The sequence below is a fragment of the Coffea eugenioides genome, chromosome 4, assembly GCF_003713205.1.
Source record: "Coffea eugenioides isolate CCC68of chromosome 4, Ceug_1.0, whole genome shotgun sequence".
Lineage (NCBI taxonomy): Eukaryota > Viridiplantae > Streptophyta > Magnoliopsida > Gentianales > Rubiaceae > Coffea > Coffea eugenioides.
The window spans coordinates 15,919,611-15,946,761 of NC_040038.1; the positions used below are offsets into that span (position 1 = coordinate 15,919,611).

At 36.2% G+C, this 27,151-nt stretch overlaps 1 protein-coding gene across 2 annotated transcripts; it reads right to left on the reverse strand.

Moving 5' to 3' along the window:
* Nucleotides 1-2,430: 2,430 nt before the first annotated feature.
* LOC113768650 (protease Do-like 9) lies at nt 2,431-17,045 on the reverse strand. 2 transcript variants are annotated; one of them, XM_027313091.1, is made up of 9 exons: nt 16,297-17,045; nt 15,446-15,645; nt 15,172-15,352; nt 10,115-10,306; nt 4,100-4,332; nt 3,617-3,718; nt 3,466-3,516; nt 3,249-3,353; nt 2,431-3,122 (listed from the first exon to the last, which is right to left on the reverse strand). In XM_027313091.1, exons 1-9 carry the CDS (start codon nt 16,946-16,948, stop codon nt 3,024-3,026), a joined length of 1,815 nt encoding a protein of 604 aa, XP_027168892.1. In that variant the 5' UTR covers nt 16,949-17,045; the 3' UTR covers nt 2,431-3,023. The 2 variants fall into 2 exon arrangements, 1 of the variants encoding a protein (XP_027168892.1); XR_003468101.1 differs by having other exon boundaries at nt 3,031-3,122; nt 4,197-4,332.
* Between the last annotated feature and the right edge of the window lie 10,106 nt (nt 17,046-27,151).

Consider the following 27,151-nt stretch of genomic DNA (forward strand, 5'->3'; position numbering starts at 1 on the left):
ATCTTCCTTTACCAACAACTCTAGCAGTGGAGAAGATGACAACGGTAATGATGATGATAATTGAGGGACAAACATGAGAGATTCTCCAAAAAAAAAAAAAAAAATTAGTGGTAGTGGTAGTAACTATCAGGATAGCCAATATACCGATGGCAAGTCATGGACTCGAAGAAATGATAACTATTGTGCTACTCAAGATACTGATCATGAATATCATCTGACCATAGAAAAAACAACGGCAACATTTGAGCAAAATAACTAAATTTTTGAGCAAGGTGACTCTTCTTACTACTCAAATTCTAAGAGATATTTTGGATTTCACGAACACATACAAGATTTGATATAAGTCATTCATATGGAGTTTATGATTCTAGTAATAGTTTGGGTATGAGACAGTTAGGACATGAGTTTGAAGGATCACATGCAGCTCCCACTTGTTATTACTCTGAATACAGATCATATGGTAAACCTAGCCATCTTCAGAGGTCCACTAGTATTTCTACTAGTGGATATTATAATCGACCAACTAGAATATATGACGAGAGATCTGCATTTGATTCAAGTACCAATGACTATTATGGACACAATTATCATTCATCCAATAGCACTAATGATAGTTTGCATTATCAAGAATTCGATTACTACCATAAAGGTAAGGAATTTAAATCAAATCCAACACCTTTGCCATATTTTAATCATGACTCATCTAGTGCGTTATCAAATTTAAAAGATGAACAATATCATTTATACATTTCTCCCCATTCACATGAAGAAAATCAAGTGCAAATGCCATATTCTTACTTCAATAGATCGAAAGATAAGTATAATTTTTAACCTGCTCGTCATTCTACATGGTATTAATAGATATGTAAACAAAGTAAAAATATTTCTTGCTATATTTGATAGAATTCAAAAATTGTACATAATTCGTTAATTTTAATATTTCAGTGATATTTATTATTTTTTATTTAAAAAATTGAGATCAATCACCTAAACACCGCAATTGATCAATGTAAGATGAAAATGTAAATTGAGAATATGGTGAAAATGCTTGCTTCTTATGTAGGTATTTAGTAAATGGTGATAATGTCTATTGAAAATATGGTAAAAATGTTTATTGAGAATATGGTGATAATGTAAGTATTTAGTAAATTTAATTTGATAATTGTGCCTTTTATGATATTTTCTATTTTTAGTAATTTTTTCAATTTTTTTGAAAATTTTTATGTGATATAATGTGCGTATCAGCCAATATCCAACCGATATATTACGATCGATGTGAAATAACCTTGACTGTGACAGCAAACCATGGTTGAGACACTGACAGATCTTTATTTTCAATGTAGAAAGGCCGGAGATATATGGAAAATGGCCCCCATGCAATGGGATGCATTATATGAACACATAAGAAACTTCAAGAGCCAGCGTACATGACTGCTGGAAGCAAGGAGAAGAAAGGATGGCATGGAACACATTGCTTTGACAGTGGATATATTGTGGGAGATATGGAAGGCTAAAAATGATAGGGAGTTCAAAGACAGAGAGACACCCTATGGAAGTAATTTGAAAAGCAGTGAATGATCGGGAGGAAAGGAATACAAACAAACCCAACACACACCAACACAGATGAGCATTTCAGAAACAGAAGGAGCTTCTGAACAAGAACAAAGGTATGCAGAAGAATAAAATACACGGAAAATATGTGTGGAAGTAGGACAACACAAGAAGGGTCAAAACATGGGGATTCGGATTTTTGTTGAAAACAACTAGAACCAGTTGCAAGCAGCATAGAAACTAAGGGAAAGAAATATTGGTTCTATGATTCTGGACTACTGGCAAGCCATTAAAATGGCATTCAGTAAGGTGAAGGAACTAGGGTGGGAGAGTGTTAAAGTCCACACATCTTGCAACCCAATCGTAAGTCTAATCAGAAAACCATCCTCAAGCGACATCAGAATTTCTCCACACCTAGAGGACGTCAAGGATTTTAGCTCAATGTTTAGAAAATGCTCATTTGATTGTCCAAATATTGAACAGAATAGACTAAGTAAAAGATTGAGCAAACTTGCTCAAAGTATAGCTTTTGATGAGGAATTCGTAGACCCTTAGTGTCTTAGTACACTTCTATATAGCTCATATTGAGCCCCTGCTCATTAAGTGTATTATACTTTTGCCATTAATAAAATCTTCTATCATTGCAAGGAAAAAAAATCTGGGCAAAGTCTAAGGAGGATTAAGGGAAGGATACGTATGAAGTTGATGCTCTATATCCGTCTGCATTAAACAAGCCTTTGTCGCAAAATCATAGAGCTGCATAGAGTAAAAGGATAAACAAGTATGTACAGATAAACATACCTGGTCATTAAGAAGGCAAATTTGCAATGTATGCTGTGAATGTGAGAGAGACATGGCCAAGTAATATGACCCTTCATCTGAATTCAACCTTTAAAGGGCATGCTTTAAATGATCTCCTAACTGAAGGTGATAATGAGATGTATTTTGACTAGTAATAATGATTCATCCTAGAGTCATTCTTCTTACAGTGGATGGGTAAGCCTTCTTACCCTAGTTCCCATTCGTTTCTTCCTAATATTTGTCTGAACAAACTGTGCATGCCAATAACTAGCAACATTTGTTCCTTAACAAAAGGGAGTTGGATTACTCCCCTAAAGGGTAAGAGCAACAACCTCCAAAACCCCAAAAAAAAAAAAGGGATACTGAAAGTAAAAGACAAAAAATAGAAATAAAGTAAAACAAACACCTGGGAGGCAACAAGGATAGAAAGAGAGATTGCAGAAGCTTGCAAGTTGACTTCTTTCTCCATTATGCCACCTCATTCACTCGTTACCTACATTTGATTATCATAGTTTAAAACCATACGTGACTAGCTAACTAAAGTCCCTTCTACAGCACAGCACTGATTGATATCCCAGATCCTTATCTCTCAAATAATGTGAAATAATCGAAGCAGAAGAATACTAGGAAAAATGACTGAAGCAAGTCAGATTGTCATGCAAAATCTGAAGTCATATCTTGAGGTCATCAGACATAGCAGAGGGTATACAGTGGGTAGTAAGAATGTCCAATGTTGCAGCTTTTGCACCCTTAGTCTGGAGGACCACAATCTGCAAAAAAGAGAATTAGATGCAACAAGAAGCAGTCTGCAGAGCTGTGTGACATGTCTGGTGCGACTCTGTTTGTGTGTGTGTGTGTGTGTGTGTGAGAGAGAGAGAGAGAGAGAGAGAGAGTACTTGTTGATATTCCAAATCAAATTGCAAGAACTCATCATTGCAGCTCTCTACCATACTGGCCAGGTTCTTCAAATTTTTAACAGGCTTACCATTGAAAGCCAGAACCTGAGAGCCCCAAAAACACGAATGAACACACAAGGATAAGTATGGTAAGCAAATATCACAAAATAAACATGTCATGAACTTGTAGTGGAAGCAGTGGTATAAAGACTCAAACCTGAGTATTAACGATGTCCTCGTACCCAATATTGATGTCAGCGACGAGTACCTTTAACAAATTTAAAATTGGAAAGCATACGGAAGGTAAGCAGAATCCATCACTATAGCATGCTCTGGCCAGTCAATATTAGAGAAGATAGCGAGAGAACCTGGGAAACCACAACAATTTGTTCATCTGGTGATTTGGGCATTTCATGTAGGAGTTTGTCCAGAAGCTTGACTGGAGCTTCATACTCGTAGTCCTTTCCATACTGCAGTGTACATTTAAATGGTTTAAACCAGTACCAATAAATTCAAATGTTAAAAAAATCAAAATTCCCCAAGTAAATGAAGGCAAAAGGACAAGGATGTTCATATGCCTTTAGAGTTCAAGAAAGCAAACTACAAGATAGCAGCAAACACACAACAGTTCCTTTGGAATCAGCAATTAAAATTTCAGGTCAACAAGTGTCTACCAAACGATGAATTCCAAAATCCAAAATCAAATATGCCAGTTTCCAAAATTATGGTTGTTAGGAAAAGATACAAGCTCCAAGGACAGCACCATGCAACTCAAAATTAAAACACAATGCTCACAAGAAGAATACATGATTATGCCATCTATCCATGTTATATTGAAACAAAAAAAGCACCTCAGATCTCAGATATGGAACTGAAACGGTTGTAAACACAAATCCAGCAATGATATAATATGATGGAGGTTTTCCCTTGTTGTGAGCTGGAATCAACCTTCTATGGGATGCGAGTTTAATATTGAATTTGATGGTCTCGGAATTTCGGAGAACCTTGATTGCTGCACTGTCTCCGGTATACTTCTGGGATACAAGGTAACTGAACCCAATTCGTTCTCCATGCCTAAATGGAACTGAAAATCAAAAGCAAGTAAATGATAATCATGATAAACAGAGACAAACATAAAGATCAACTGCTAATCCGCTGCCATAGCCCAGGACAGCAAAAGCTACAACGCCTCCTTTAGATACATCATAATTCATAAAGATGCTCACCCAGCAAATAGTGTCAATCCCAGTGCTTGAGATGCATGACAAAAAAAAACTGCCCAAGCTCACAAGGCTCCAAACCTAATTGAAAAAAAATATAAAAAACATAACAACAAGAAGGCTCCAAACTGACTTCAACTGGAAAATCCAACCTTCAACGAAAAGTCAAATATACTCTCTTTCCTAGTCACTATATGGCAATTCACACTGCAATAGCTGCAAGAGCCTATTTCTTTTTAGTGTATGCTCATCATAAGAATGTAAGCGGGCCTTCATCCTGACTTGTCTACTCTCAGTTACACATATATCCATCAAATGGGTTACATTATCAACATGAAGGCTGCAACAGATAGAAAGTCAACATACTTCAATTTGCGAGAACTAACTGCAGCCATTTGACTCCACTAACATGCCAACTCTTACATATTTAAATCATCAAAGATCACAGCTATGTAAGGAAACAAATGGATAAAGGTGTAGACTTAGAATCAGCTAAATGTGCAAAACTAAAGTAAACATACCCTAGATAGATAGGTTAACTATGTAAATATGCACCCCCTCCTTCCCTGATGCACAGGACTCTCTAGTGGGCTTCAAAGCTCAGAAAAGGATAGCCACTAACTTATACAAAACACAGAGTAAAAAGAAGGATGATCAAGATAATTAATTCTCCCAGAAAAATGATAATAGCAGAAAGAATAGCATCCTTCAGAGGCAAGATGTGAATCGTTAAACAAAAACAAATGTTTTACTATTAAAACATTCTACTTCAGCATTAAAGAACAAGGGCATGCCGACAAGGAAATAATCTTATGTAACACCACAACTGGAAGTTGCAAAGTATTTTGAAGGGGACCACCAAAAAAAATTTCCCTAAAATGTGCAAGGAATCAATCCTTTGTTTAGATGAGGTGGCTTTGCTATTTACCATGTATAGATGAGGTGGCTTTGCTATTTACCAGTGTTTTAAAGAATCACAGGCTTCTTTTTTCCCCCTTTTTTGGTGGGGCTATATGAAGCAACTTGACAGGCATTTACCAAGGAGATTTGAATCACAATGTATGTTTTTTTATTAAAAAAATTGTAATATAATATCCAACACAATAAAATATCTAGCCAAACAAAAATCAAACACAGAAATGCATCTACCTGAAGAAACTTGCTGAGCGAGAACAAGATTTGATCAGAAAAAATTTGATCAGCAGCAATAAAGGGCAAGAAGCGGTGTTCACCAATGTAGACAAATTTTTTAACAAAGTTGACAAGCAGGATCTAAAATGAGCAATACTAATCGCCTCAACATTTCTTATCTCTCATCTTCTTGCATTTTACAAACAACACTCTGAACTTAATAACCTTTCAAATGCTTTTGAAATGAGAGCAACACTGCACGTCCATGAGCTTGACATGAACCTGAAAATGATAAAAAAGCAGATCCCAGTATCCACATTGAGGCCTTTTTCTCAATAGCTTATGAAAAGCTATAAGCAGCACTTTTTAAAAGTTTAAAAAAAAAGGCTACTTTTGAAAATTTGTTATGTTTGAGAAGCTAAAAGCTTTTTCCAAAGGCAACCCACCTGCTTTACCAAAACAGCTTCTCTTAATTTGAAAATAAAACTGCTTTACAAGCTCAAGAATAAGCCCTGAGTATTGACCAAGAAAGGTTAATGTTTCTTCTCTGAATAACTAAATTTTCCACAAAGTACCTAAAATTTTGATATTTAAAGGTTGATAAAACAAGTAGGCAGTGCACTTAAAAGAAGTTCTCAACTATTTTAGTTCCTCATATCTCTACCTGCTATTAACCTCCAAAGCAAGATCACAATTTTTCATATTTCTACCTGCACTCAAAATCTGCCATCAAATGTACTCTGAGGTCCAATGACTCCATCTTAACCATCTAGACTGGGACAAACTAAAAATGAGTAGCTCTTAAAGGTATTGTTAGATATCCAAGTTCCTTTCTTGCTGCATGTCCCCAGATGAGGTTCTGTAACAGAAGAGACAAAATTCAGTTAATTGTTTAAATGCTTTTTTGTGTGTGCGTTTGTATGCATATTGACTTTCTTGTGTTCCTAGAGACGAACAAAGAATCAACTGCTCCAGATTTGGATTGTCATTTTAACACTCTTTCTAATGAGCTTGGAATAAGCTATCCAAGCCCCTTCAATGAAGAAACATCCAACAGTATAAATAAAATTCACGAATTAAAAGTTGGTGTTAGGTCAAACTGGATCAAGATTTATGATACCCATAATCCACATACAACATTATCTAATTGCCCATAAACCTTTAGGCATCACACCTAAGGCAAGATTGTATCACAGTCTTCAAGAAGAAACAAAGTTTGGAGAAATTTGTTAACATAAAAAAACACCCTCTCCTCTTAAATGAGAAGTACAGAATTTATAGTATCCTAAGCTCTTCCATTCCAATTAGGATTCACTTGTTCAGAATAGGAACAAGACTCCTTTTACAAGATTGATATTAAGTCCAAATCAGAATAGATTTCTATGTCACTGAATGACCATATCCTAAATTACTAATTACCAAGACAGAAATTTCACTAAATACTCCCCACATACTAAAATTCAGAAGATATTAAAACTCTTAAAATTACTAAATACTCCCCACACACTAAAACTCAGAAAATCTTAAACCTTAAACACCTACTTGAATATACTTAAGACATAATTGAACTCTGATAAACCTATTCATCTTTGAAAGTGTGCCTAATTGAAGCTCAAGCAAATTCTGGAAACCCTAAATCTTGGATTTCTTCAGCCATTTGTCCTAGTTGCACAAAACTCGACCTCAAACTTCGAAATTCGAGACAAAAGAACCCCAAGGTTGGAAATTCGCCCATGAGATAGAAGCACAAGACCTACAAAATATTTCAAAAAATTTGGAGATGGCATAGTCTGAATGTTGTTGTAGTATCTCCAAAGACAATCAATTTTTGGAGTAAATAAAGTAGAAACCTTGTCTTGGTTTCTCTCTGAACACTCACAACCTTCGATTTTACAGGGAATTCATTCAGATTTTGCTTGGTCCCAACTTATCCAAATTTATGTCCATGAATTCCTTTGGTCAAGCAACATCATCATCCACCTGCATTTCTGAAATTTCCTTGACAAGCAAATCCTCTTCCACCTTAAGACTTCCTTTAGAACTTTGAAAAACTACTATTTTTTTCCTCCTCGTCAAGTGAATTAAGACCCTTGAGTGATTCTGAAATTTCAGGCAATTCAAACTTGATGCTGATTTAGAATCAGCAACAAAATTTCCGAATTTTCAGCCTCAAAGGATTAATAACCACATCTTTTTCTGGTTGCTGGATCACCAATGAACAAAACTCTTCTTTCTGTCGTAACGGCTTCTCAACTTGATCCGGTTCGTCCAACATCTGCTGTCCAAAACTATTGGCCTTGGAGCTGCTCGTGCAGTTACTAGGTTTTTTCATTATCAATCCACCATTAATAAATTTCCTTAATCACAGTTCAGCATCAACCACACCAACAAAGGCATCTTAATATGATAGGTTGCCATCATTCCTTTTTTCCACCCTGAGTGGCCAGGCATTGCTGTATAATGGCTTATTATTGAGCCATTGCAATTGTAACAGTACTGGCTGAGCCTGGGCACTTGTGACACCAAACCCCCCCCCCCCAAAAAATTACAAAAAAAAAAAAAAAACCTTTGTCTTTTTCTTTTTTTTTTCTGTTTCTGCTTCGAACCAAAACCTCCAGGCAAGGTTCTGGTTCCAGGAGACAGTTCCTATTCTGGTTCAAACTAGAACCATGTCCACCCCTACGCCTTAAGACTTAAATTCTAATTCTATATTGTAACAACATTTGAAGAGTTAAATTCATATCACTCTAAAACTATCTTGAGATCCTAAGAATAACCATCGACTAGGGGCGGCCATGATTGCAGTTCCAACTGGAAACTGCACTGTTGCATAGCAACTGCAGTTCTTCCTATCAAAACCAGCACCTGAAACATGAACCATGATTGGAACCTCACCTAGAGGTTCTGGTTCGAACTGTGACGCCAACAAAAATGAAAAGGGGAAAGCGGGTTGGGGGCAGAGGTCACAAGTAGGCTGTGGGCAACAGCCCAAGCCCAGCTGTTACTACCGCAACTGTTCAAGATTAAGCCATTACTTAGCAATGACAAGAAAGAAGGTAGCTACGGATCGTTTACAAACAACTAAAAAGCAAGCATCCTCAAGAGTTTGATACTGACAGAAAACAAATGCAACTTAGCAGCGTCACTACTTCTAAGCTTTTTTTAATTTGATTGAATGATGAAACAAAAAAGAATGAATTAGCAAAAATGGTGGCTATCAAACATTTATCCATTGATTTTGGTAAGCAATTAGGTGTTATTAACTATTGTCGAAATGCTTTGAATCCTCAAGCTGGATGTGCTGCTAGGACAAATTCTAGCAACTGCAGCATAAACTGTGGAGATGGAAAAAACTTTTGGTGCCCATGAAAGTATTTCAGATTGACACCTGATCGAAATTAATTTCCAAAACACTAGAAATTCAAGCATGCGTGAATGATTGGATTCAAGTAGAGCATAGAAATCAAGAAAAAAAGAAAAGTGAAGATGAAGAGTTCTTTCACACAAGCATCTATGAGATCGAGTTATTGAGATGTTTTTCCCTTCTCATCTTATTGTATTTACTATTTCGTATGAAGAATATCAAGTTCAAGTATCAACATTCAAGAACATTATGTATTTTTTTTCTTTTCAAAACAATAAGAATAGAAAAAATATGAGGTACCTTTTCCTAGACTGTGTTATCATATTTCTTTTTCTTGTTGCTAACAATACAATAATATAAAGTTCTAGTATTCTTCTGAACTCATTGCCTTTATTTTTGCCTTGTTCTAAATTCATCGTCTTATTACTTGGAAATCAATTTAATAAACGTAAATGTAACCAGAAAGAGAAGTAACTGTACCCAGAAAAAACTGTAACAGTAACCTTTACAGTTAAGGAACCAACACCGAAACCATTCCTAACCGCAACAGGCAGTTCCAAAACCATAGTGATGTCTATTAAGGGGTACTTTGGTCCTTGTAGCTAGGAAATTTTCAGCCATTGTACGATTGAGCTTTGTTTAGTTATTTAATTGCACCATAGATGGATAAAAAGGAACAAAGAAATAACAAAGTTACCATCCTAATATGATTTATAAGAGGAGCTTCTATCAAAGCAGTAAACCTCCACCATACCCAATAAAAAGGAACAAAGAAATAAAGTGGTTGTCACACACATATTACTATGCATGGGACGAATAGGAAGGAGTGTTCTTTAAATAAGGAATACCATAAAAGTTGAATACAACATAACATTCAAGTTTTTTAAAAATAATATTCTAGAAACAGAACCCATTACAACAATAATAAAGAAAGTTAGAAAATGATCAAACAAAATAGAAAAAGAAGAGAGAAGAAAGACAAAACAGAATGAGAGCTAATGTATGTGAATAACTGCAATACAAGAATAAACAATAAAGAAATCCGGAAAAGAAGAGTGACAATCACCAGTACTAAAAGGCATACATGAAGTTAAGTTTCAACAAACTCAGTGCCACAAATGCAAGTCTAACAAAAGTATTACAGAAATTACCTGTTCCATCATTTGCAATGTCAACTCCATCAAAGCCAAGGATAATATCTGATGGCTTCAACAAATCTGATTCTGGAGCAGTAGGATCAATTCTTCTTATACGAACACCCTTCTGATCAGGTTTCATTCCCATTGATAATCGTAGATCTGGATTTTCCATCTTCTGCCACTCAACCCCAAGTATTGGGAAACCTATAACAGGATGAATGATGAAAATTTCCTAAAACAAAATGGTTAACAGTTCAAGGCCTTAAAAGAAAACCAGCTAAAGCAGGAAAGCACGAAGACTACTTTGGAGAGATGCTTTGTACATGACTACAATGTTTTCACAGAATTTTACAGCTCCTTGTGTACTTCACCTATAAATATTAGATTCAACCAATATTTGGAAGCCATCTACCTAAAAGAAAATTTTGACCCCTTGTCTTCCTATAGGACTGAAGGTGAAATAAAAAGATACAGTAAGTAAAAAATTGTTCTTCCTCAGTCAATCAACATGAAGCTCAAAAAAACTAGACTATCAAAGTTTGACCACCTGAAGCTAGACCAAACTTGGTGATTTTGTAATTTATCCCACAATATTTGCTATATTTGCTAAAACCCTGTGGCAAATATCTTTCAATCAGGCAACAAGTTTTCCAAAACATACAGGGAACAATGGATTTAAGTAATATACTGCCCTTTTCTTTAAAAGTTCTTTTCATTGATCAAATGCATGCATATTTTCAGATTAAAGACTTAACTTGCAAAGGCACACTGGATGTTAGGCTGTTCCAACCCAACCAGCCCACTATTCCAACCAAAAAGAATAGAAAATGACAGAGGAACTTGTGTGCGCTATATTCAAAATAAAGTCACCATCCTTAGCCTCCTCTTCCCTATCTCTCCTCTTTCTTCCTCCCACGGATGTTTTGTACTAATTTCATTAACTAATTGAGCAAATATCTCAGAGATCGGAAGAAGAGAGGTTGTGAATAAATTACTGAAAGAATAACCTCAAGCAACGTAAAACTTTTAACAAAGAAATCACGCTACTTCACACATGGAACCAGCTTAAAGAGTACTGATCGAGAATCCAAGTTTAACGAATCAAGGTCTTGAATTGAAATTCTGCATTTTGAAGATAATTGGATGAGAAATATAGAGAGTAAAATTTAATGCTAGCTCAATCTACACCATCTACCCAGTTTGGCTTCAGCAAATTAGCCAGCGTACCCATATTTGAGCTTTCAAAGAATCACTTTACATTGCTAATTAGTCGGAGTAATTTCAAGTGAAGAAAAGGAACAATTTGTTTTGTTAACTTTTCCCAAAACCATGAGTACCCAACACTATCATACATTGGATTAATTCATCAATCAGCAAATAATCCTTGAAATTTTGGAAAAGTTATGTAAGCCAAAAGAATATGCCCAATAATTAGAAAAATAAGTGAATTAGCCAAATTAATCCAATTATTAATTATTTTAACAGTATATCTTGTTTATTACAATCAACTTACTCAGATATTGGTCAAGACGGCATTAGGAATAAATCTTGTCAAAGATTAAAACTAGCTAAGGCATTGTAGAAAAACATTCAACCTTTTTGGAGCCAATGACTGAGAGAAAGTAGTGAATTCCTAGTCAAAACACGTATGTAGAAGGCCACATCAGATTTGTCGCTTTCTCACACACTAACACAAAAAGTAACAGCACAAGCTGAAAGGACAAACACAAACATGCATTTGTGGATCCATGACCTGTACTAAGCTAGGCATTTGTACATTGCTCAAGAAAGTCAATGCAGCATAAAGCTCGTAGCGTATATTTCTAATTTTGTATATTATATCTTCTTCACGTGACATTGTTGTCAACTTTTAATTCGTCCAATATCTTCGGTAAGGGACAAGTGTATAATTTTAACTATTCAGGGGAGTAAGGCAATTTAATGAAACAAATTTTGAAAAAGTTCAACTCTTCTAGCTTAATAATCAAATTTTCAAACTGCAACTCCAGTTCAAACAACTGCAATAAGTCAATTGAACCAGGTAAATATTATTCAGGGCTTAGAATAAGATCTAAACAAGCACTTTAAGGTTACATGCGTCTGCGAAGATAGTTATTTAAGCTAACAAGTAGCTTTGGTAACAAATTTGGGACTGTATTTTTAAAGCTCCCTTGATGTACACCTAACTTCAACACTAAACCTGAAAATTGCATGAGCAAATTTGTGTAAATTTCTTCTAAATGTAGAAGACATTCAATATTCCTTAGTATCTTTCCCGCACATAACTAATAGTATGAACAATGAATGATGAAGGAATATGCAGCTTAACATCCAGGAGAGGAAAAAACCAGCTACCATACAGAATATGGGACCTTAGTAGGCCCATGTTGGGAAATCTTGCAGCCCAACATCATATGCAGACCAAGAAATCTATCCCTGTTAGGACCAGGGACACAACTCACTTCTCCAATTCTGCTGTTTCAAGCCATATTAGTTGCTTCTTCTAGTCAAATACTTAAGCTATATTAATCTAATGTCCAATTTGATGTAACCAAAGAAAATACTTCATAGTAGGCAACTAGCTTGAAATAACATCAATTAGCAAGCAATTACAAAGTACATCACAACAAAAAACATGGAGCTGATTGTAGAAAGTGGGTTTTGTAACAAGTAACATTCAATTTTCAGATATTCTGAAGCAAGTCTTCCTAGGAGTGATTCCTCATTGCTAGGGATCAATAACAAAGTACACCACTACATCAGCAGAGACTTGTACTAATAGATAGTTTTCACATGTAAGACTTAATAGACAAAAGACTTTATGGCAAAGTCGAAAGGATAGACAAGTCACTTATGCTACCTTTTAGTGGCCTGCTTGAACTCAAGCTGTGGTCAAGTGTCAACTTCCAACCTCATTAAATTCCTTACAAGGAAGAAAATCTTAGACACTCCATTCAACATTCTTAAGCAGCATGACCCAACAATTATTTCTGGATGAAGAGCTAGCAACATTTTAGATAGATGAGTTAAAACGTGAAGGGTTGGATGCACAACTTCCATAGTGATCATTAACCATGAATGCTTATTGACATTTCTTCATAAGTTTGATAGAAGCTTAAGCACAATAAGATTGAGGATCAAGATAAAGAAAATCCTTCTCAGTTTAGACAGTTATTCGTATTTGTAAAACCTGAAAAATTCATGCATCTATATGTGCGTGTGTGTGTGTAAACAGTTAAAAAAGTTTTAAACTGTGTCAAGCTAAGGCCCACTCTGTGAGCAACTTGTGCTCACCATAGTGGGAAGTATGACTTCCAAACAACGTTATTGTTAGTATCTTAAATTAAAACACACAAGTGCATAACCTTATAGAAATTCTCTTTCTATATTATGATTTTGATACAAAAGCAAGCATTTGCTGCTCTCAGTGCTGCTTCCCTACAGCTGAACTGCCCTATTGTCAAACTATTTATCCAAGAATTTTCTTCAAATCTAACAACTAAGGAATTTCTCATAACTTCTGTAACTGCCAGTATCCATCATGTAATTACATATGTGAATAACATTGCACCAGGGAGTCCATCCCGATAGACTCATTTTCATATCATCCTTGTGGCTCAAAGTTGAAGACCAAACAAGAAGTCACCATCAACTTGTTAAACTAAGACATTCTACTTAATAGTTGTGTATTTTACCAAATCAAGGTGGCAACTGTACAAAAGTTAACTACCTGCACATGCTGTTACTACCGCATCATGATTTACCACACAGAGGAAGGCTCGTGACCCAAGTTCTGTAACTTTTAGCCACTGGATGAGATTTTGCAACCCAGTTAAGCACTTTATCACCAAAAGTAGATTTAAGATCATAGTAAAAGTTGGCTGAATACATTGAGCTGTCATTGAGTTTGAACAAAACAGTCTTGCCACAATCATTTGTGGACATTTAGCTTTTCAAAGTGGTAGCACCTGAATTACCAATCTTTAGTGGGCATTTGACTTGTTACCTTCCTACCATACCAATCCTGTGGAAGGCATTTAATGGGTGAAATTATTTGATTAAACCAAAGTCTAGAAAGTAAACAATATGTAATAAGAATGTAGTCGAGAAGCACATGGATGTTGTTCTCAAGAACTAAGATTATCGACTTAACATAAGCCTTTTCAGCCTTTCACTAGTCTTTTGTTTTCCCCTAGCAGCCTTTCACTAGCCTTGAGTGGATATATAGGGTTTAGGGATGATGTTGTCTAAATATCCATATTGATTTTCCTCTCATCAAAATATATGCATAAGACCATCACAAGCACATGGATATTCCTCATGATCTGCATAAGTTCAGAGATTGACAACTATAAATCGGCCCACCATTATTTGAATTGATTCTGTTACAACTTTGTTTGATCTGACTTAATAGCTTAATTACAAGAAGAGTTTCCAAATCCAAAAAAGGTACCATACTTTTGACTTGGCATTTAAAGCGAATGCAATAAGGTAATAATGTCTAGAGATGTTACATTAGGGTTTAGGGATGAAGTGGTCTAGAGACGCACATCGATTTTCCTCTCATCATAAGATATGCATAAGAGCATTACAAGCACATAAATTTTTCTCATTATCCGTACATAAGGTTCACAAGCACATAAATTTTTCTCATCATCACAAGCACATAGTTTCAGAGATTGACAACTATAAGTCGGCCATATATTATTTGAATCACTTCTGTTACTACTTTGTTTGATCTGACTTAATAGCTGAGTCTTGCATTTAGTTACAAGAAGATTTTCCAAGTCCATTAAAGGTACTATACCTTTGACTTGGCATTTAAAGCGAATGCAATAAGGTAATGATGTTGTCTCAAACTTATTTCTACAAAGTAATTTGTACTTTCATTTAATAAAAAAAACTCAAGCTACAAGAAAATTGACAACTGGACACAAAGAGGCCAAATTGAACTTTACAGATTACACATGTACAGGGTGATAGAGGAACATTGACAAAGAGATGGCAGAAAAAGCAGAGGAAGCGATACAATAGAACACCAAGAAGTCCTACAGCACTTGAGCCCATACCAGTATATGCTCCATTCTTCTCATAGTCTTTAATGAAGTGCAAGATGACAGGAGTTGGTATGACATAACCAATATTCTCCACATCCTCGTGTTTAAGGGATTGAAATGCAATACCCACGCAATTGCCCTTTTCATTGAAGGCAGGACCGCCAGAATTTCCAGAGTTTATGGCAGCATCTATCTGCAAAAATCACCATAAATGCAAGAAACCAATTTCAGCAATCAGTCAGCAAGCATAAACTTAAGCATAACAGTCAAATGAAAAACAAAGTACCTGTAACCCCAGAAGTTCAGTAGATCCATGTACGTAAGACAGAATTTCTATACGTGAAACAACACCACTTGTCACAGAAATCGTGTCTCCCCCAATTGGGTACCCAACAACTGTCACTGCATCTTGAAGTGCAGGCAAATCTCCAAATTCTACAGGGGATACCCCTTCCCAGAATTCATCATCCTCCACTGTAAGCATAGCTACAGCATCAAAGAAACCAAAATGAACAACAAAATATGGGGAACAAATATAGGAGACGATATCCAATAGATCTAATCAACATTCTTATTAACCTTTTAATGATTTACAACCAGAAGTATCTGAAGAAAGCAGCAAGGCAATTAACAATCGATCCTACATGCATCCACCAAGAACGAGCAATCATCCAATAGCTGCATTCGTTATCTTTTATTGCTCCCCCTTGTATGGTGGACAAAGTATAATCCTCAAGATTATCTCTTTTTTTTTCCCTCCCTCTTCCACTGAAAATCCCTAGTAACTTGAACCTCATGCTTTCTGCATCCAACAGGACAAGATTTACAAGCAACAAACTTATGCATCACCAACCCCAGAATCTACATTAGGATTACCACAATCCACTCTCCCCCCCCCCCCCCCCCCCCCCAAAAAAAAACAACAAATAAAAAAATAACATTAATCTTTTCCCAAAAAACAATAGCAACCTTTTCCAAATAAAACAATCCAAGCATCAATTTTTTCCCCAAACAAATCCAAGCATCAGTCTTTTTGTTTGTCAAGTATAAAAAACGGCAGAATCATTCAGATAAACTACAACAATTACCACAAGAACACCAAAAAACAAAGCAAAACACAAGCTTTCAGCCTCTTACCAATATCACATTCAGTTCCAATGGCAAGAACAGTGGCGACATACTTAGTATCCGATCCTCTCTTCTTCAATTTCACCTGCGTATAATGCTCGACCGAATGCGCATTCGTCAAAATCCTCCTCCCACTGATCACAAACCCACTACTACTCGAACTATACTGCCTCTTCCGCTGCCACGGGAGCGAAAAATTCGGCTCCGTGTGAACACAAAACACTTTCACCACAGCATCCATCGCCGGGACCACCCTCGCCCCCGCAGCAACACTCTCCCCCGCCGCCACCATGGAGGAGGAAATGAGGGAAGCGGTGGGGCCGTTGTTAGCTTTGTCTAGGAGAAGGCGAGTAGGGGAGGCGGCTCTTATGGCTTTGGAGGGTTCCGACGAGGGCAATTTCGTCTTCTTGGGTGGGCGACCACGGCGGCGACGCTCGTGATTGGACGACTGAGAATGGTTGTGGTGGTGGTGGTGGTGGTGCGGGTCGATGAGCTCGACGTTGCTGACGGAGAAAACGACGTCGTCGGAGTTAGCGGTCGGGCTTGAGCTCGGGCCCGGGACTGAGCCCGGAATTGTTGGGGTGTGGTTCTGGTCTAGTTCTAGCGTTTCCGAAACGGGGATTTTGGGCTTCCGGCCGCGTTTTCTTTTGTGGTCCACCATGATTCTTTGAAATTTGGTCAGTAGGTGAATTTGTGAGTGGGATAGTGTGTGAAAATTTTGCAGATTTTCAATTTGGAGGAAAGGAGGAAAGAGAGAGGGAGAAATGTTTAGCAGAGTTCCCTCTATTAAGCTCCACCAAACTGAGGGAAGAAGAGTCGCCGGATACGACATCGTTTTGCTCCCATTTCGTTTTGGTTTTTTTCTCGTGGTTTTTTTTTTTTTTTTTTTTGATAAAAAAGGGATAAAGTAATAAGTTTGTTACGAAGTTTGTATAATTTGTAAATTATGGGGAAAAAAATGTGAGTTGTAAACCTCCTTTCCATTTATTCTCTAATTCATCAAAGTTTTAGCAAAATGGGAAAAATTCTTGCATTGAGTTATACAATAAAGATTATATTAAAAATTATAAATCTAACAAAAAAATCTGAAGAAGAGATTTAATAAAGAAAATCATATATTAAAGAAAACTCTCACTAGAAACTTTAGAGAAAAGAAAACTTTCATCTGAAAACCTAACAAAAGTTAAGTCATAGCAGGACATTAATCGCAGACATATGTTAGAAAAAATAGAATGTTATAAGGAAGACTCTCAAAGAAATCATTTACAAAGGATTTAATGTTGTTGTTGATAGAGGTTCTGAATTAACGGTTTGAAAAAGAATAAAGGCAAATACTTTATCCTTGACTCCTTTTTCTTTTTTTCGTTTTAGTTCCCTACTTCTTTCATAATAGAAGAAGACTTAATTAGACAAAGTGGCGATTATTAGTAGAAGATTGCCAACTATTCAGTTGGTGGACTCATAGATAAGTTTTGATAAGCAAAATTATGAAGTTTACAGCTCGATCTTTATAAGTTTCAGTTATCGAAATTTTATCATGTTGAAATGAATTTGAATGATATGTACTCCTTGAAATATTGGAAGTTAGTCCTGTATTGATTTCCTAGTTATAATTCATGAAATATATAGTATAACACTGCACATTTTTTGTTCTACTATTAGTTTGATGCCATACTGCTCTTTATTTTATTGTATTTTTATTTTTGAATACTTGTTTTTTTCATAAAAAAAATATGAATGAGAGATTAAAAAAAACACTTTGGTTTTTATGTATTATACGTTTAGCTCTTTTTTCTTTTACATTCTTTTTATTGGCCATCAACTTCTTACCTTATTTTTTTATCACATATTTTGTAATTGCTAAACAAGTATGAGAAAAGAAAGAAAATAAAGCATGAAGTCTAAATAAATTCTTTGACCATATAGAAGTTTTAACTCTCCAAAAGCTTTTGACAGATTTGGAACTCTTCTCCGTGCAAATATACTATCATAAAGGTTTGCAGATGACAATAATATAGAATCACATATTTACAAATAGAACTTTTTATATTTCTTAACACTAACATACAAAAATATAGTTTCCACATATTTTAACTAAGAGTGAATGGCCCAAAAGGTCACTAAACTATTAAAAATGGCACCTTCTGGTCACCAAACTTTTTTTGTGGCCGAAAAGGTCACTAAACTCGCAAAAACTCTCCAGCGGAGTCATTTTACCGAATTTCAACGGTTCCTCATCCGGTGGCATGGGCAATGTGGAGTGGAGGAATATAGTAAAGGGGCAAAAATGTCCAACAAAATATGGTAAACCTGTTTTTCCCTCAAAAGACGTGCCTTAGATCTAGAAATTCGGTGACTGCTCAGATGTGGCAAGAGTTGTAGATTAAGATGGATGAATTATCTTCGGCCGGGCATCAAGAGAGGAAACATCACAGCAGCTGAGGAGGACCTCATTATTCGACTCCAATCCCTGCTAGGCAATCGTTGGTCACTCATAGCTGCAAGATTGCCTGGTTGAACTGACAATGAAATAAAGAACCATTGGAACACTCGTCTGCTTAAGAGACTCCACAAAGGAGGAATCCAGCCCCAAAATAGAATTGATGGCCCTTAAGAAGCAGGGAAAGGGCCCTGAAGTCGAGGCCTACCGCTATAGAATTGATGGCTCGGCTGGTGCATTCCTTGAGAGTGGCATCCAAAGATCGGAGCTGTGGATCGGCTTGGCAGGCGGCTTCGTAGGAGCTCAGATCCGGAGGCAACATCGTTAGCTTTTTCCCCATTACTACTACTATGGTTGCTGTGACTGGAGTTGCTGCCTTCTCGTTGCGGTGGGGTGAGCGTGCTCGGTCCCTTGGTTTTGCTAAATTGACTACCCATTTGAAAACTGGATGAATCCCAACTCCGAATCAGCTGTTTTTGCTTGTCTGTGTCTGTGAAGGTGTTTGCGGAGGAGTTTACTACTGTTTTTGGGTGGGTTATTTTCTATTTTCATTTGGTTTACAGGCAGTCACAATCACCCTTTTTACCGCCGAGGAAGATGAAGTAAATCTCATTAGGTTGGAGGTTGGTCAACTTTGGGAATTAAACAATCTATTGTTCCAATAGCCTTTTGGACATTTTTGCCCATATTAGAATATTCGTTCAACCCAAGTGCTTTTGTCACCGGGTGAGAAACCGTTGAAATTCGGTAAAATGACTCCGCTGGAGAGTTTTTGCGAGTTTAGTGACCTTTTCGGCCACAAAAAAAGTTTGGTGACCAGAAGGTGCCATTTTTAATAGTTTAGTGATCTTTTGGGCCATTCACTCTTTAACTAACATCTATTTCAATACAGCAACATGCTACAATTCATGCAATAGATAAATGTAAATGGAAAGTCATCGAAACTACTGAATTTTTTTCACAAAAGTGTAAATATGAAAATAGGTTTCTAGAAAATTGAGTTTGAAGCAAATTTTGAAAAAAAAAATAAGTTTAGTTCAATCAACGCAGTATGTTGTTAATTTCAGTTCAAGTCAATATACAATAATTTGAACTTAATAGATCCCTTTTCGGCTTGATTTATTATCATTACAAAACATGGAATCGAGGATATTATTTATCACTTGAATGCTTAAGTAACAACTTTTTCTAACAAAATCTCCAATAACTATGTGGGTGATAGTGAATTATATTTAAACTCCACCTTTTCATCTTACAAGTGCAATGAGTATATATAAATATAGCAAGGATTGAATGGGAATCTCATAGGGAAAGAACAACCAAGTAATAAAATGTGTCAAACTACTCTATTATTTCAATAACCAAATGGTGCAAGAGCCTTAAATAAACTTAAATACAACGAAGATAAATTTATCAATTACAAAACACCAACAAATCGACAAATTCCAATATTCACCAGCAATAAAAAACTACTAGGACTTTGTATTTTGTCACTTGTCCTAGTTAATGAAAACTTTCAATTGATTGATTTTTTTCACTTATGTTAATCCATGGTATAATTTCCTACAGTATATGGTACCTGCTTTCACTAGTGCACTCGCCATACCATATCAAGTTCATATATTTTCTTAGAAATAAACTATATATAGATTAATTAGGTTCTTTAAAATTACTTGTTTTAATTGCAAAAGTGTGCCTTTAGTTTCATGAGTCTACAATCTAAGTTAAATGCTTTAATCAACTAGTATTGAATGGTAGATTCACTATAAACATGAAAATACAAAAGTATGAATAATTTGAACAAAACATAACATTGACCAACAAGAATTATACCATGTATTAGGGTACAAATGGTTCTATCCTGACCCTAAGTACAAATAACTTAGCCAGACATAGAAAAATCAAAAGAAAGCTTTATAACAACATTGAAATAAACATGCATTTAATAAAATAAATGGAAAAAAGGGTAAAGAAACTCTTATTCTAAAATAGGGGAAGAGCTTTTTATCCTCTTCCTCTAGGTTTCTTCTGATTAGGTTTATAAGGCTAGGAAAGTTAGTGACAATTATCTATTCTAAGACCTTCTACTCATCATCTTTGTTCCTTAATATCTTATATTTATATGGAGGCTAGAAGGCTACAAATACGTGAAGAAATATAAGTAGCGAAATCCCAAAGTTGGTTGGCCAATACTCTGATCATCTCATTACCGGTGGTGAAGTTGGTGGCGAAAGATTTTTGAAAATGGCAGTAGTATACAAAATCTTAACCTTGCAACTTTTGGTCTTAATTGCTTCTAATTCTGGCTAGCTCTGACTTAGATTGGAATGTCTCTCTCTCTCTCTCTCTCTCTCTCTCTCTCTCTCTCTCTCTCAGTTTCTTCTTGTTTCCAATATATGTCTACTTGAAAAACACCTCCCAGTATTCGTCCAGATATACAAAAGGCTTCCATAAAATTTGAACAACTAAGTTAATAGAAGAGGCAATCTTTTTACTAAACAGTCAAATACGAAATTACCTAAAACCCTAGTAGATTTAAACAAGAAAGTCAAAGCCACACCAATAAAATCACAAATGATGACACAGTGGGCAAGTATGGCATTTGTACCTAAATCTATGCACCCTAATACAATCCATTACATGAGTTTTTAGTAACATATAATGTTTCAAGGAAAAACTGATTGATTGAGGTTCAAATCAAGCTTACATGGTGATAAACCACTAATACAAAAGTAGATTGGTTCCACTTTAATAATTTAGTAACTTTTGACATTGTACGTATGATAAAATTCCATTTCTTTTGTTCCAATTGATACCAAAATAAGGAAAAATAATCAAGGTGTAGACTCTTTGATCATCTCCAACACAATAGACTAGACTTCTTGATCGCCTCCAACATAGGAAGGAACGCACTCAACTTTACCTCATCAACTTCCTCTTCAACTACTATAGAAGCCAATTCACCTCTAAAGTGGTTGTAAAAGCAAAATCGCTAGTCTAGTAAAACTTACCTTCTAAAAGCAAGAAATTTATATTTTAAATTTTTTTATTGGTTTTGATGTCAAGTTTCAAAAGAATTATAATAAATGGTTTTTGTTATTCAACAAGGCACATATGTCTTTTTCTTTCAATTTTGTTTGCCTTTAGGGATAATAACTAATATGAATTTCTTGATTGTACATATTTTTTTAGCAACATTCTGGGAAGAGCAATAATATGACATTTTTGTGGGGTCAGATGTTGTCGCGCCCCATTTTTCGCGATGGAAAAAGAAAGAGTTTATAAAGAAAGATGTGATTTATTAATAATAAATGAAAAAGGACCTAGAATGGGACTTTAAAAAATGCAACAATTTGGGTCCAAAATTTAGTCTAAAAGGGTTTTTAGTAAAAATAGGAGTCGCCACTTGGTATGGAGTTTTGGTGTACCAAGTCACCCAAAAAATAAAGTAAAATAAATAAAACCCTTTTTGACAACTCCAGGTCTTTGAAAACAAGAAAAAATAGGTTCGGGAGTCACGGTTGAAGAAAGGGAAGGCAAATGTTTAATTGACTTAAACCTAAGGCACCCTTTCAACCTAGTCTAAGCTAGTTGCGAGGTTTAGTCAAAATTTTCCTAATCTAACCCTTAATTTTATCATATTTGGATGTTTCCTACATGGATGCAAATCTAAATTTAAAAAAAACATCGAAAGGGACAAAATGTTCATTCAAGGGTTTGATTGAACCAATTGCATTAGTTGCGAAGGCCAAAATAACTCCTTGAAGGTGTCACGAGTATGCAAATGATGAATTTAAAGTAAAGAAAAGAAATTAAATTATATACATATATATAAGTGATCAAAGAAAAGGAGAATGCAACATAAAGGGTACGGGAGGCAAAACTCGTGACATAATTTTCTTATACATGGATTAATAGGGTAATTAAACTAAAAAGTTATAATCACCCATTTCCCATGTTTGAAAAATAATTATCCTAACATGAACAAGCAAATGAACTAGCTTAAATGAGATGCAATTCTAAATGACATGATTAGCACCTATAGCGGGTAGGGGATAATATAATAGGAAATATCATGCAAATGAGAAAAGATCCTAAAAATGAAAATATGCATGAAAATGTAGTGAATAGCATACAAAGATGAATCTAGCGCAAGATGACCTAAAGGGTCTAGCGTTGAACTAATCCATTTCTAAAAAATCCTTACTAGCGTTGGACTAGCAAGTAAGCGGAGGGAGAAACCACACCTAGCGTTGGACTAGTGTGGTGACGTCATGCATTAACAATTCATAGTGAAGCAAATAAAATATAAATTAAAACAAATAAACACATAAGAGCACGTAGCACATAACACGTAAACATAATATCTAGATACCAAAATCCTAAGAAAAGCGGATAAAACACATAACACATAAGCCACATAAACACACAATCTATCTATTACATCGGGGAGCGCCTAACTACAATCTAAAAGGGGAAATAAAATAAAACAAATCTAATTATCCTATCTATTACATTTTTGAGGTATTTAAATGCCTCTCAAATAATTATAAAATTAACTAAACAAGTATAAGAAAATTTAAATGAACATTCAAATCAAATAAACAAAGCATATAAAAATATATAAACATATAGGAGCACGTAAGAGCACATAAGAGCACGTAATTGACATTGAAATAATAATAATGAGGTACCTCCCTTTTGAAGTGGTGACTAAACGGAGTCAAATTGCCCTATTTATACTCAAAATGAACAAAAGAATCACGACACCAATTTAATTGAAAAATAATAATAACAAAAATACTAAATTCACACTAATATGTCAAACGTAAAGAAATTTAAGAACATCTAAAAATTACAAGTTAAGTATATGTCCAAAAGTAACATAATTAGTTATTGAAGAAAAGAAACAATCATAATAAAGAGAGCCAAAATTTGTCAAGGGCTGAATTGCAAAAATTGAAAACTTTTGGGGGACAAAAGTTATATTTTTCAAAGTTCAGGGGTCAAAATTAAATGAAAGATAAAATTCAGGGACCAGAATGCAATTAATTCAAGGACCTTAGTGAAACAAATTTAAAATGTTCTGGGCCGAAGTGAAATTACTCCAAAGATCAGGGACTAAAGTGCAAATCGTAATCAGATCTTCTTAAGAAAACAGGCCACTGGGCCATTATTTATTTCTTTGGGCCGAAAACTACCTAAGTCCAGCCGAAAGTCCAAGCCAAAACACACAGGCCAGCCCGTCTTCTATCACTCAAACCCAACCAAAATTAAAGCATGGGTCTAACCTTCTAGCCCATCCGAAACCCCAAAAAAAAAACAAAGGTCCATTATCCAAACCCAACCAAAATAACCACAAGCCCACCTAAAAAATAAAACACTAGCCCAAGCCCCCCTTTTCTTATTTTCTTTTCTTTCTTTTCCCTTCTCTTCCCCATCCGTTTCTGTCTTCTTCGACCAGCCGAAGAAGCTTCAGCTGGCGGCCATGTCAGCCGCCGCCGCCGCCGCCACCGCGGACTGCCGTCGGTCGCCGGCGAACTTTTTTTCCGGTCACAAAAAAATTATCAAAATATACACCCCAACTCGATTTTTCGCGTAGATTCCAATTTTGGGCTTAGTTTTAACAAAAAAGGACTCGAAAGTGGCCAAAATGACAAGAAATCAGTCCAGTTTTGATTTTTCAAAACAACATACCCTTCACCAAAAATCATAAAAATTATGCCACAACACTCTTGCATCTCCTACAATACAAATATGATTTTATTTTGACAAGAAAACAACATAAAATGGACAAAATAAAGCAAAACAGCCCCTAAAATTCTTTTTGGCATTTTTTCAAACAATTAACATGCATTCACAAGAAACATTTCCTTTTCCTTTATCTGGTTCATGCTATTTCCCAAATTTCAGCAATACCACAACAACAATGCAAAGTAGCAAGCATAAACGAAAGAAAACTAAACAATGAAGCATTGATTTAATGTGCTAGACAAAACTAAAAATTACCTCAATGTAGGTGTGTGTGAGGTTGAGATGGAACCGAGAGGAGTTGGGGAAGATTTTTTTTCTTGTCTCTTTTTGTTTCTTGTCTGATGAGCCTAGAGAGAGGGAGGGAAAATTTTTTCCTTTCTTCCTTGTTTTGTGCTGGAGAGAGCCGAGAGATGTCTATTGGGAGAGAAAGCGGAGCTTGTCCTCAATTTTGCCAAAATGATGATTTCTCCACTAATGAAAAGACAAGTCCATGGCCATTGAGTGTGAAATGGGTTAATAGTTAATTTGGTGAAACAAAATGATCAAAATGATTTTTTGATTTTTTTTATTTTTGTTGTTTTGTTGTTTTTTTTTTCCTAAAATAAACCTGTAAAAATGAGAAAATTACACATTAAAATGCTAGAAAATAAATAATTCATTAAATAGAAAAATCTTGAGAAAATATTAAAAATTGACAAAAATTTGGTGTCTACAGCTTGCCCCTTTTTGTCTAGAGTTTCAAAGAAACTCAAGACAAAGACGTAGACACCAAATTGCTTACCTGTCTCTTTTAACTGCACCTGAGCTAAAATAAACAAGCCAACACTTAGCTGAAATTATTGGACAAAATGATGCAATAACATTGCAGAAAATGTGACCGAACCCAAGTAGAGTTGCCTACGTATCCCGCCACGGGAATCAGGTCAAACGTAGTTCAAATGCAAGTGAACCACAATGAAACAAGTGCATGGACCAACTGTGGTCTTTGCAAAGTCGAAAATGTCTGAGCTCTCAGAACTTCTAAACATGAAACACAAAAGAAATGAGAAAACACAATTATTCAATTTGATTGTCAAGAAATAACAAATGGGTGGGATAAAATCCGAGCCAAATAAAATAAAACGGTCAGTAGGATAAAACCCGAGCCTGCCGAAGTTGGAGGGATAAAATCCATGCCCAATGAAAATAAGGACGGTCAGTGGGATAAAACCCGAGCCTGCCGAGGTTGGAGGGATAAAACCCATGCCCAACGAAATAAAAACGGTCAGTGGGATAAAACCCGAGCCTGCCGAGATTGGAGGGATAAAACCCATGCCCAACGAAAATAAGGACGGTCAGTGGGATAAAACCCGAGCCTGCCGAGGTTGGAGGGATAAAACCCATGCCCAACGAAATAAAAACGGTCAGTGGGATAAAACCCGAGCCTGCCGAGGTTGGAGGGATAAAACCCATGCCCAACGAAATAAAAACGGTCAGTGGGATAAAACCCGAGCCTGCCGAGGTTGGAGGGATAAAACCCATGCCCAACGAAATAAAAACGGTCAGTGGGATAAAACCCGAGCCTGCCGAGGTTGGAGGGATAAAACCCATGCCCAACGAAATAAAAACGGTCAGTGGGATAAAACCCGAGCCTGCCCCAGTGGGATAAAACCCGACAATCCAACGAAATAAAAACGGTCAGTGGGATAAAACCCGAGCCTGCCGAGGTTGGAGGGATAAAACCCATGCCCAACGAAAATAAAAAACGGTCAGTGGGATAAAACCCGAGCCTGCCGAGGTTGGAGGGATAAAACCCATGCCCAACGAAATAAAAACGGTCAGTGGGATAAAACCCGAGCCTGCCGAGGTTGGAGGGATAAAACCCATGCCCAACGAAAATAAAAACGGTCAGTGGGATAAAACCCGAGCCTGCCGAGGTTGGAGGGATAAAACCCATGCCCAACGAAAATAAAAACGGTCAGTGGGATAAAACCCGAGCCTGCCGAGGTTGGAGGGATAAAACCCATGCCCAACGAAAATAAAAACGGTCAATAAAAACGGTCACGGTCAGTGGGATAAAACCCGAGCCTGCGAGATTGGAGGGATAAAACCCATGCCCAACGAAAATAAAAATGGTCAGTGGGATAAAACCCGAGCCTGCCGAGGTTGGAGGGATAAAACCCATGCCCAACGAAATAAAAACGGTCAGTGGGATAAGACCCGAGCCTGCCGAGGTTGGAGGGATAAAACCCATGCCCAACGAAATAAGGACGGTCAGTGGGATAAAACCCGAACCTGCCGAGGTTGGAGGGATACAACCCATGCTCAACGACAATAAAAAAACGGTCAGTGGGATAAAACCCGAGCCTGCCGAGGTTGGAGGGATAAAACCCATGCCCAACGAAAATAAAAATGGTCAGTGGGATAAAACCCGAGCCTGCCGAGGTTGGAGGGATAAAACCCATGCCCAACGAAATAAGGACGGTCTTGAAATAACTTTTGTAATTGCAATTTTTCAAAATTTGCCCCAGTGTGGGGGCCCCTTTTTTCTTCTTCTTCTTTTTTTTTTTTTTTTTTTTTTTTTCAAAAGTGATGAACTTTGAAACTTGAAGAATACCATTGACAATTGTCCCTTTGGGGGATTTGAGAGGTACATACATATGTCACTATCCTCTCGATTTTAAAAGACTT

What these genes read in the sequence shown, in the direction of transcription:
- LOC113768650 (XM_027313091.1), bottom strand. Translation starts at nt 16,948, where the DNA reads ATGGTGGACCACAAAAGAAAACGCGGCCGGAAGCCCAAAATCCCCGTT. An exon ending in TGGAACTGAATGTGATATTG is followed by an intron (nt 15,646 to 16,296) that starts GTAAGAGGCTGA and finishes TTGATGCTGTAG; the next exon opens with CTATGCTTACAGTGGAGGAT. An exon ending in TTGATTTGGAATATCAACAA is followed by an intron (nt 3,123 to 3,248) that starts GTACTCTCTCTC and finishes TCTTTTTTGCAG; the next exon opens with ATTGTGGTCCTCCAGACTAA.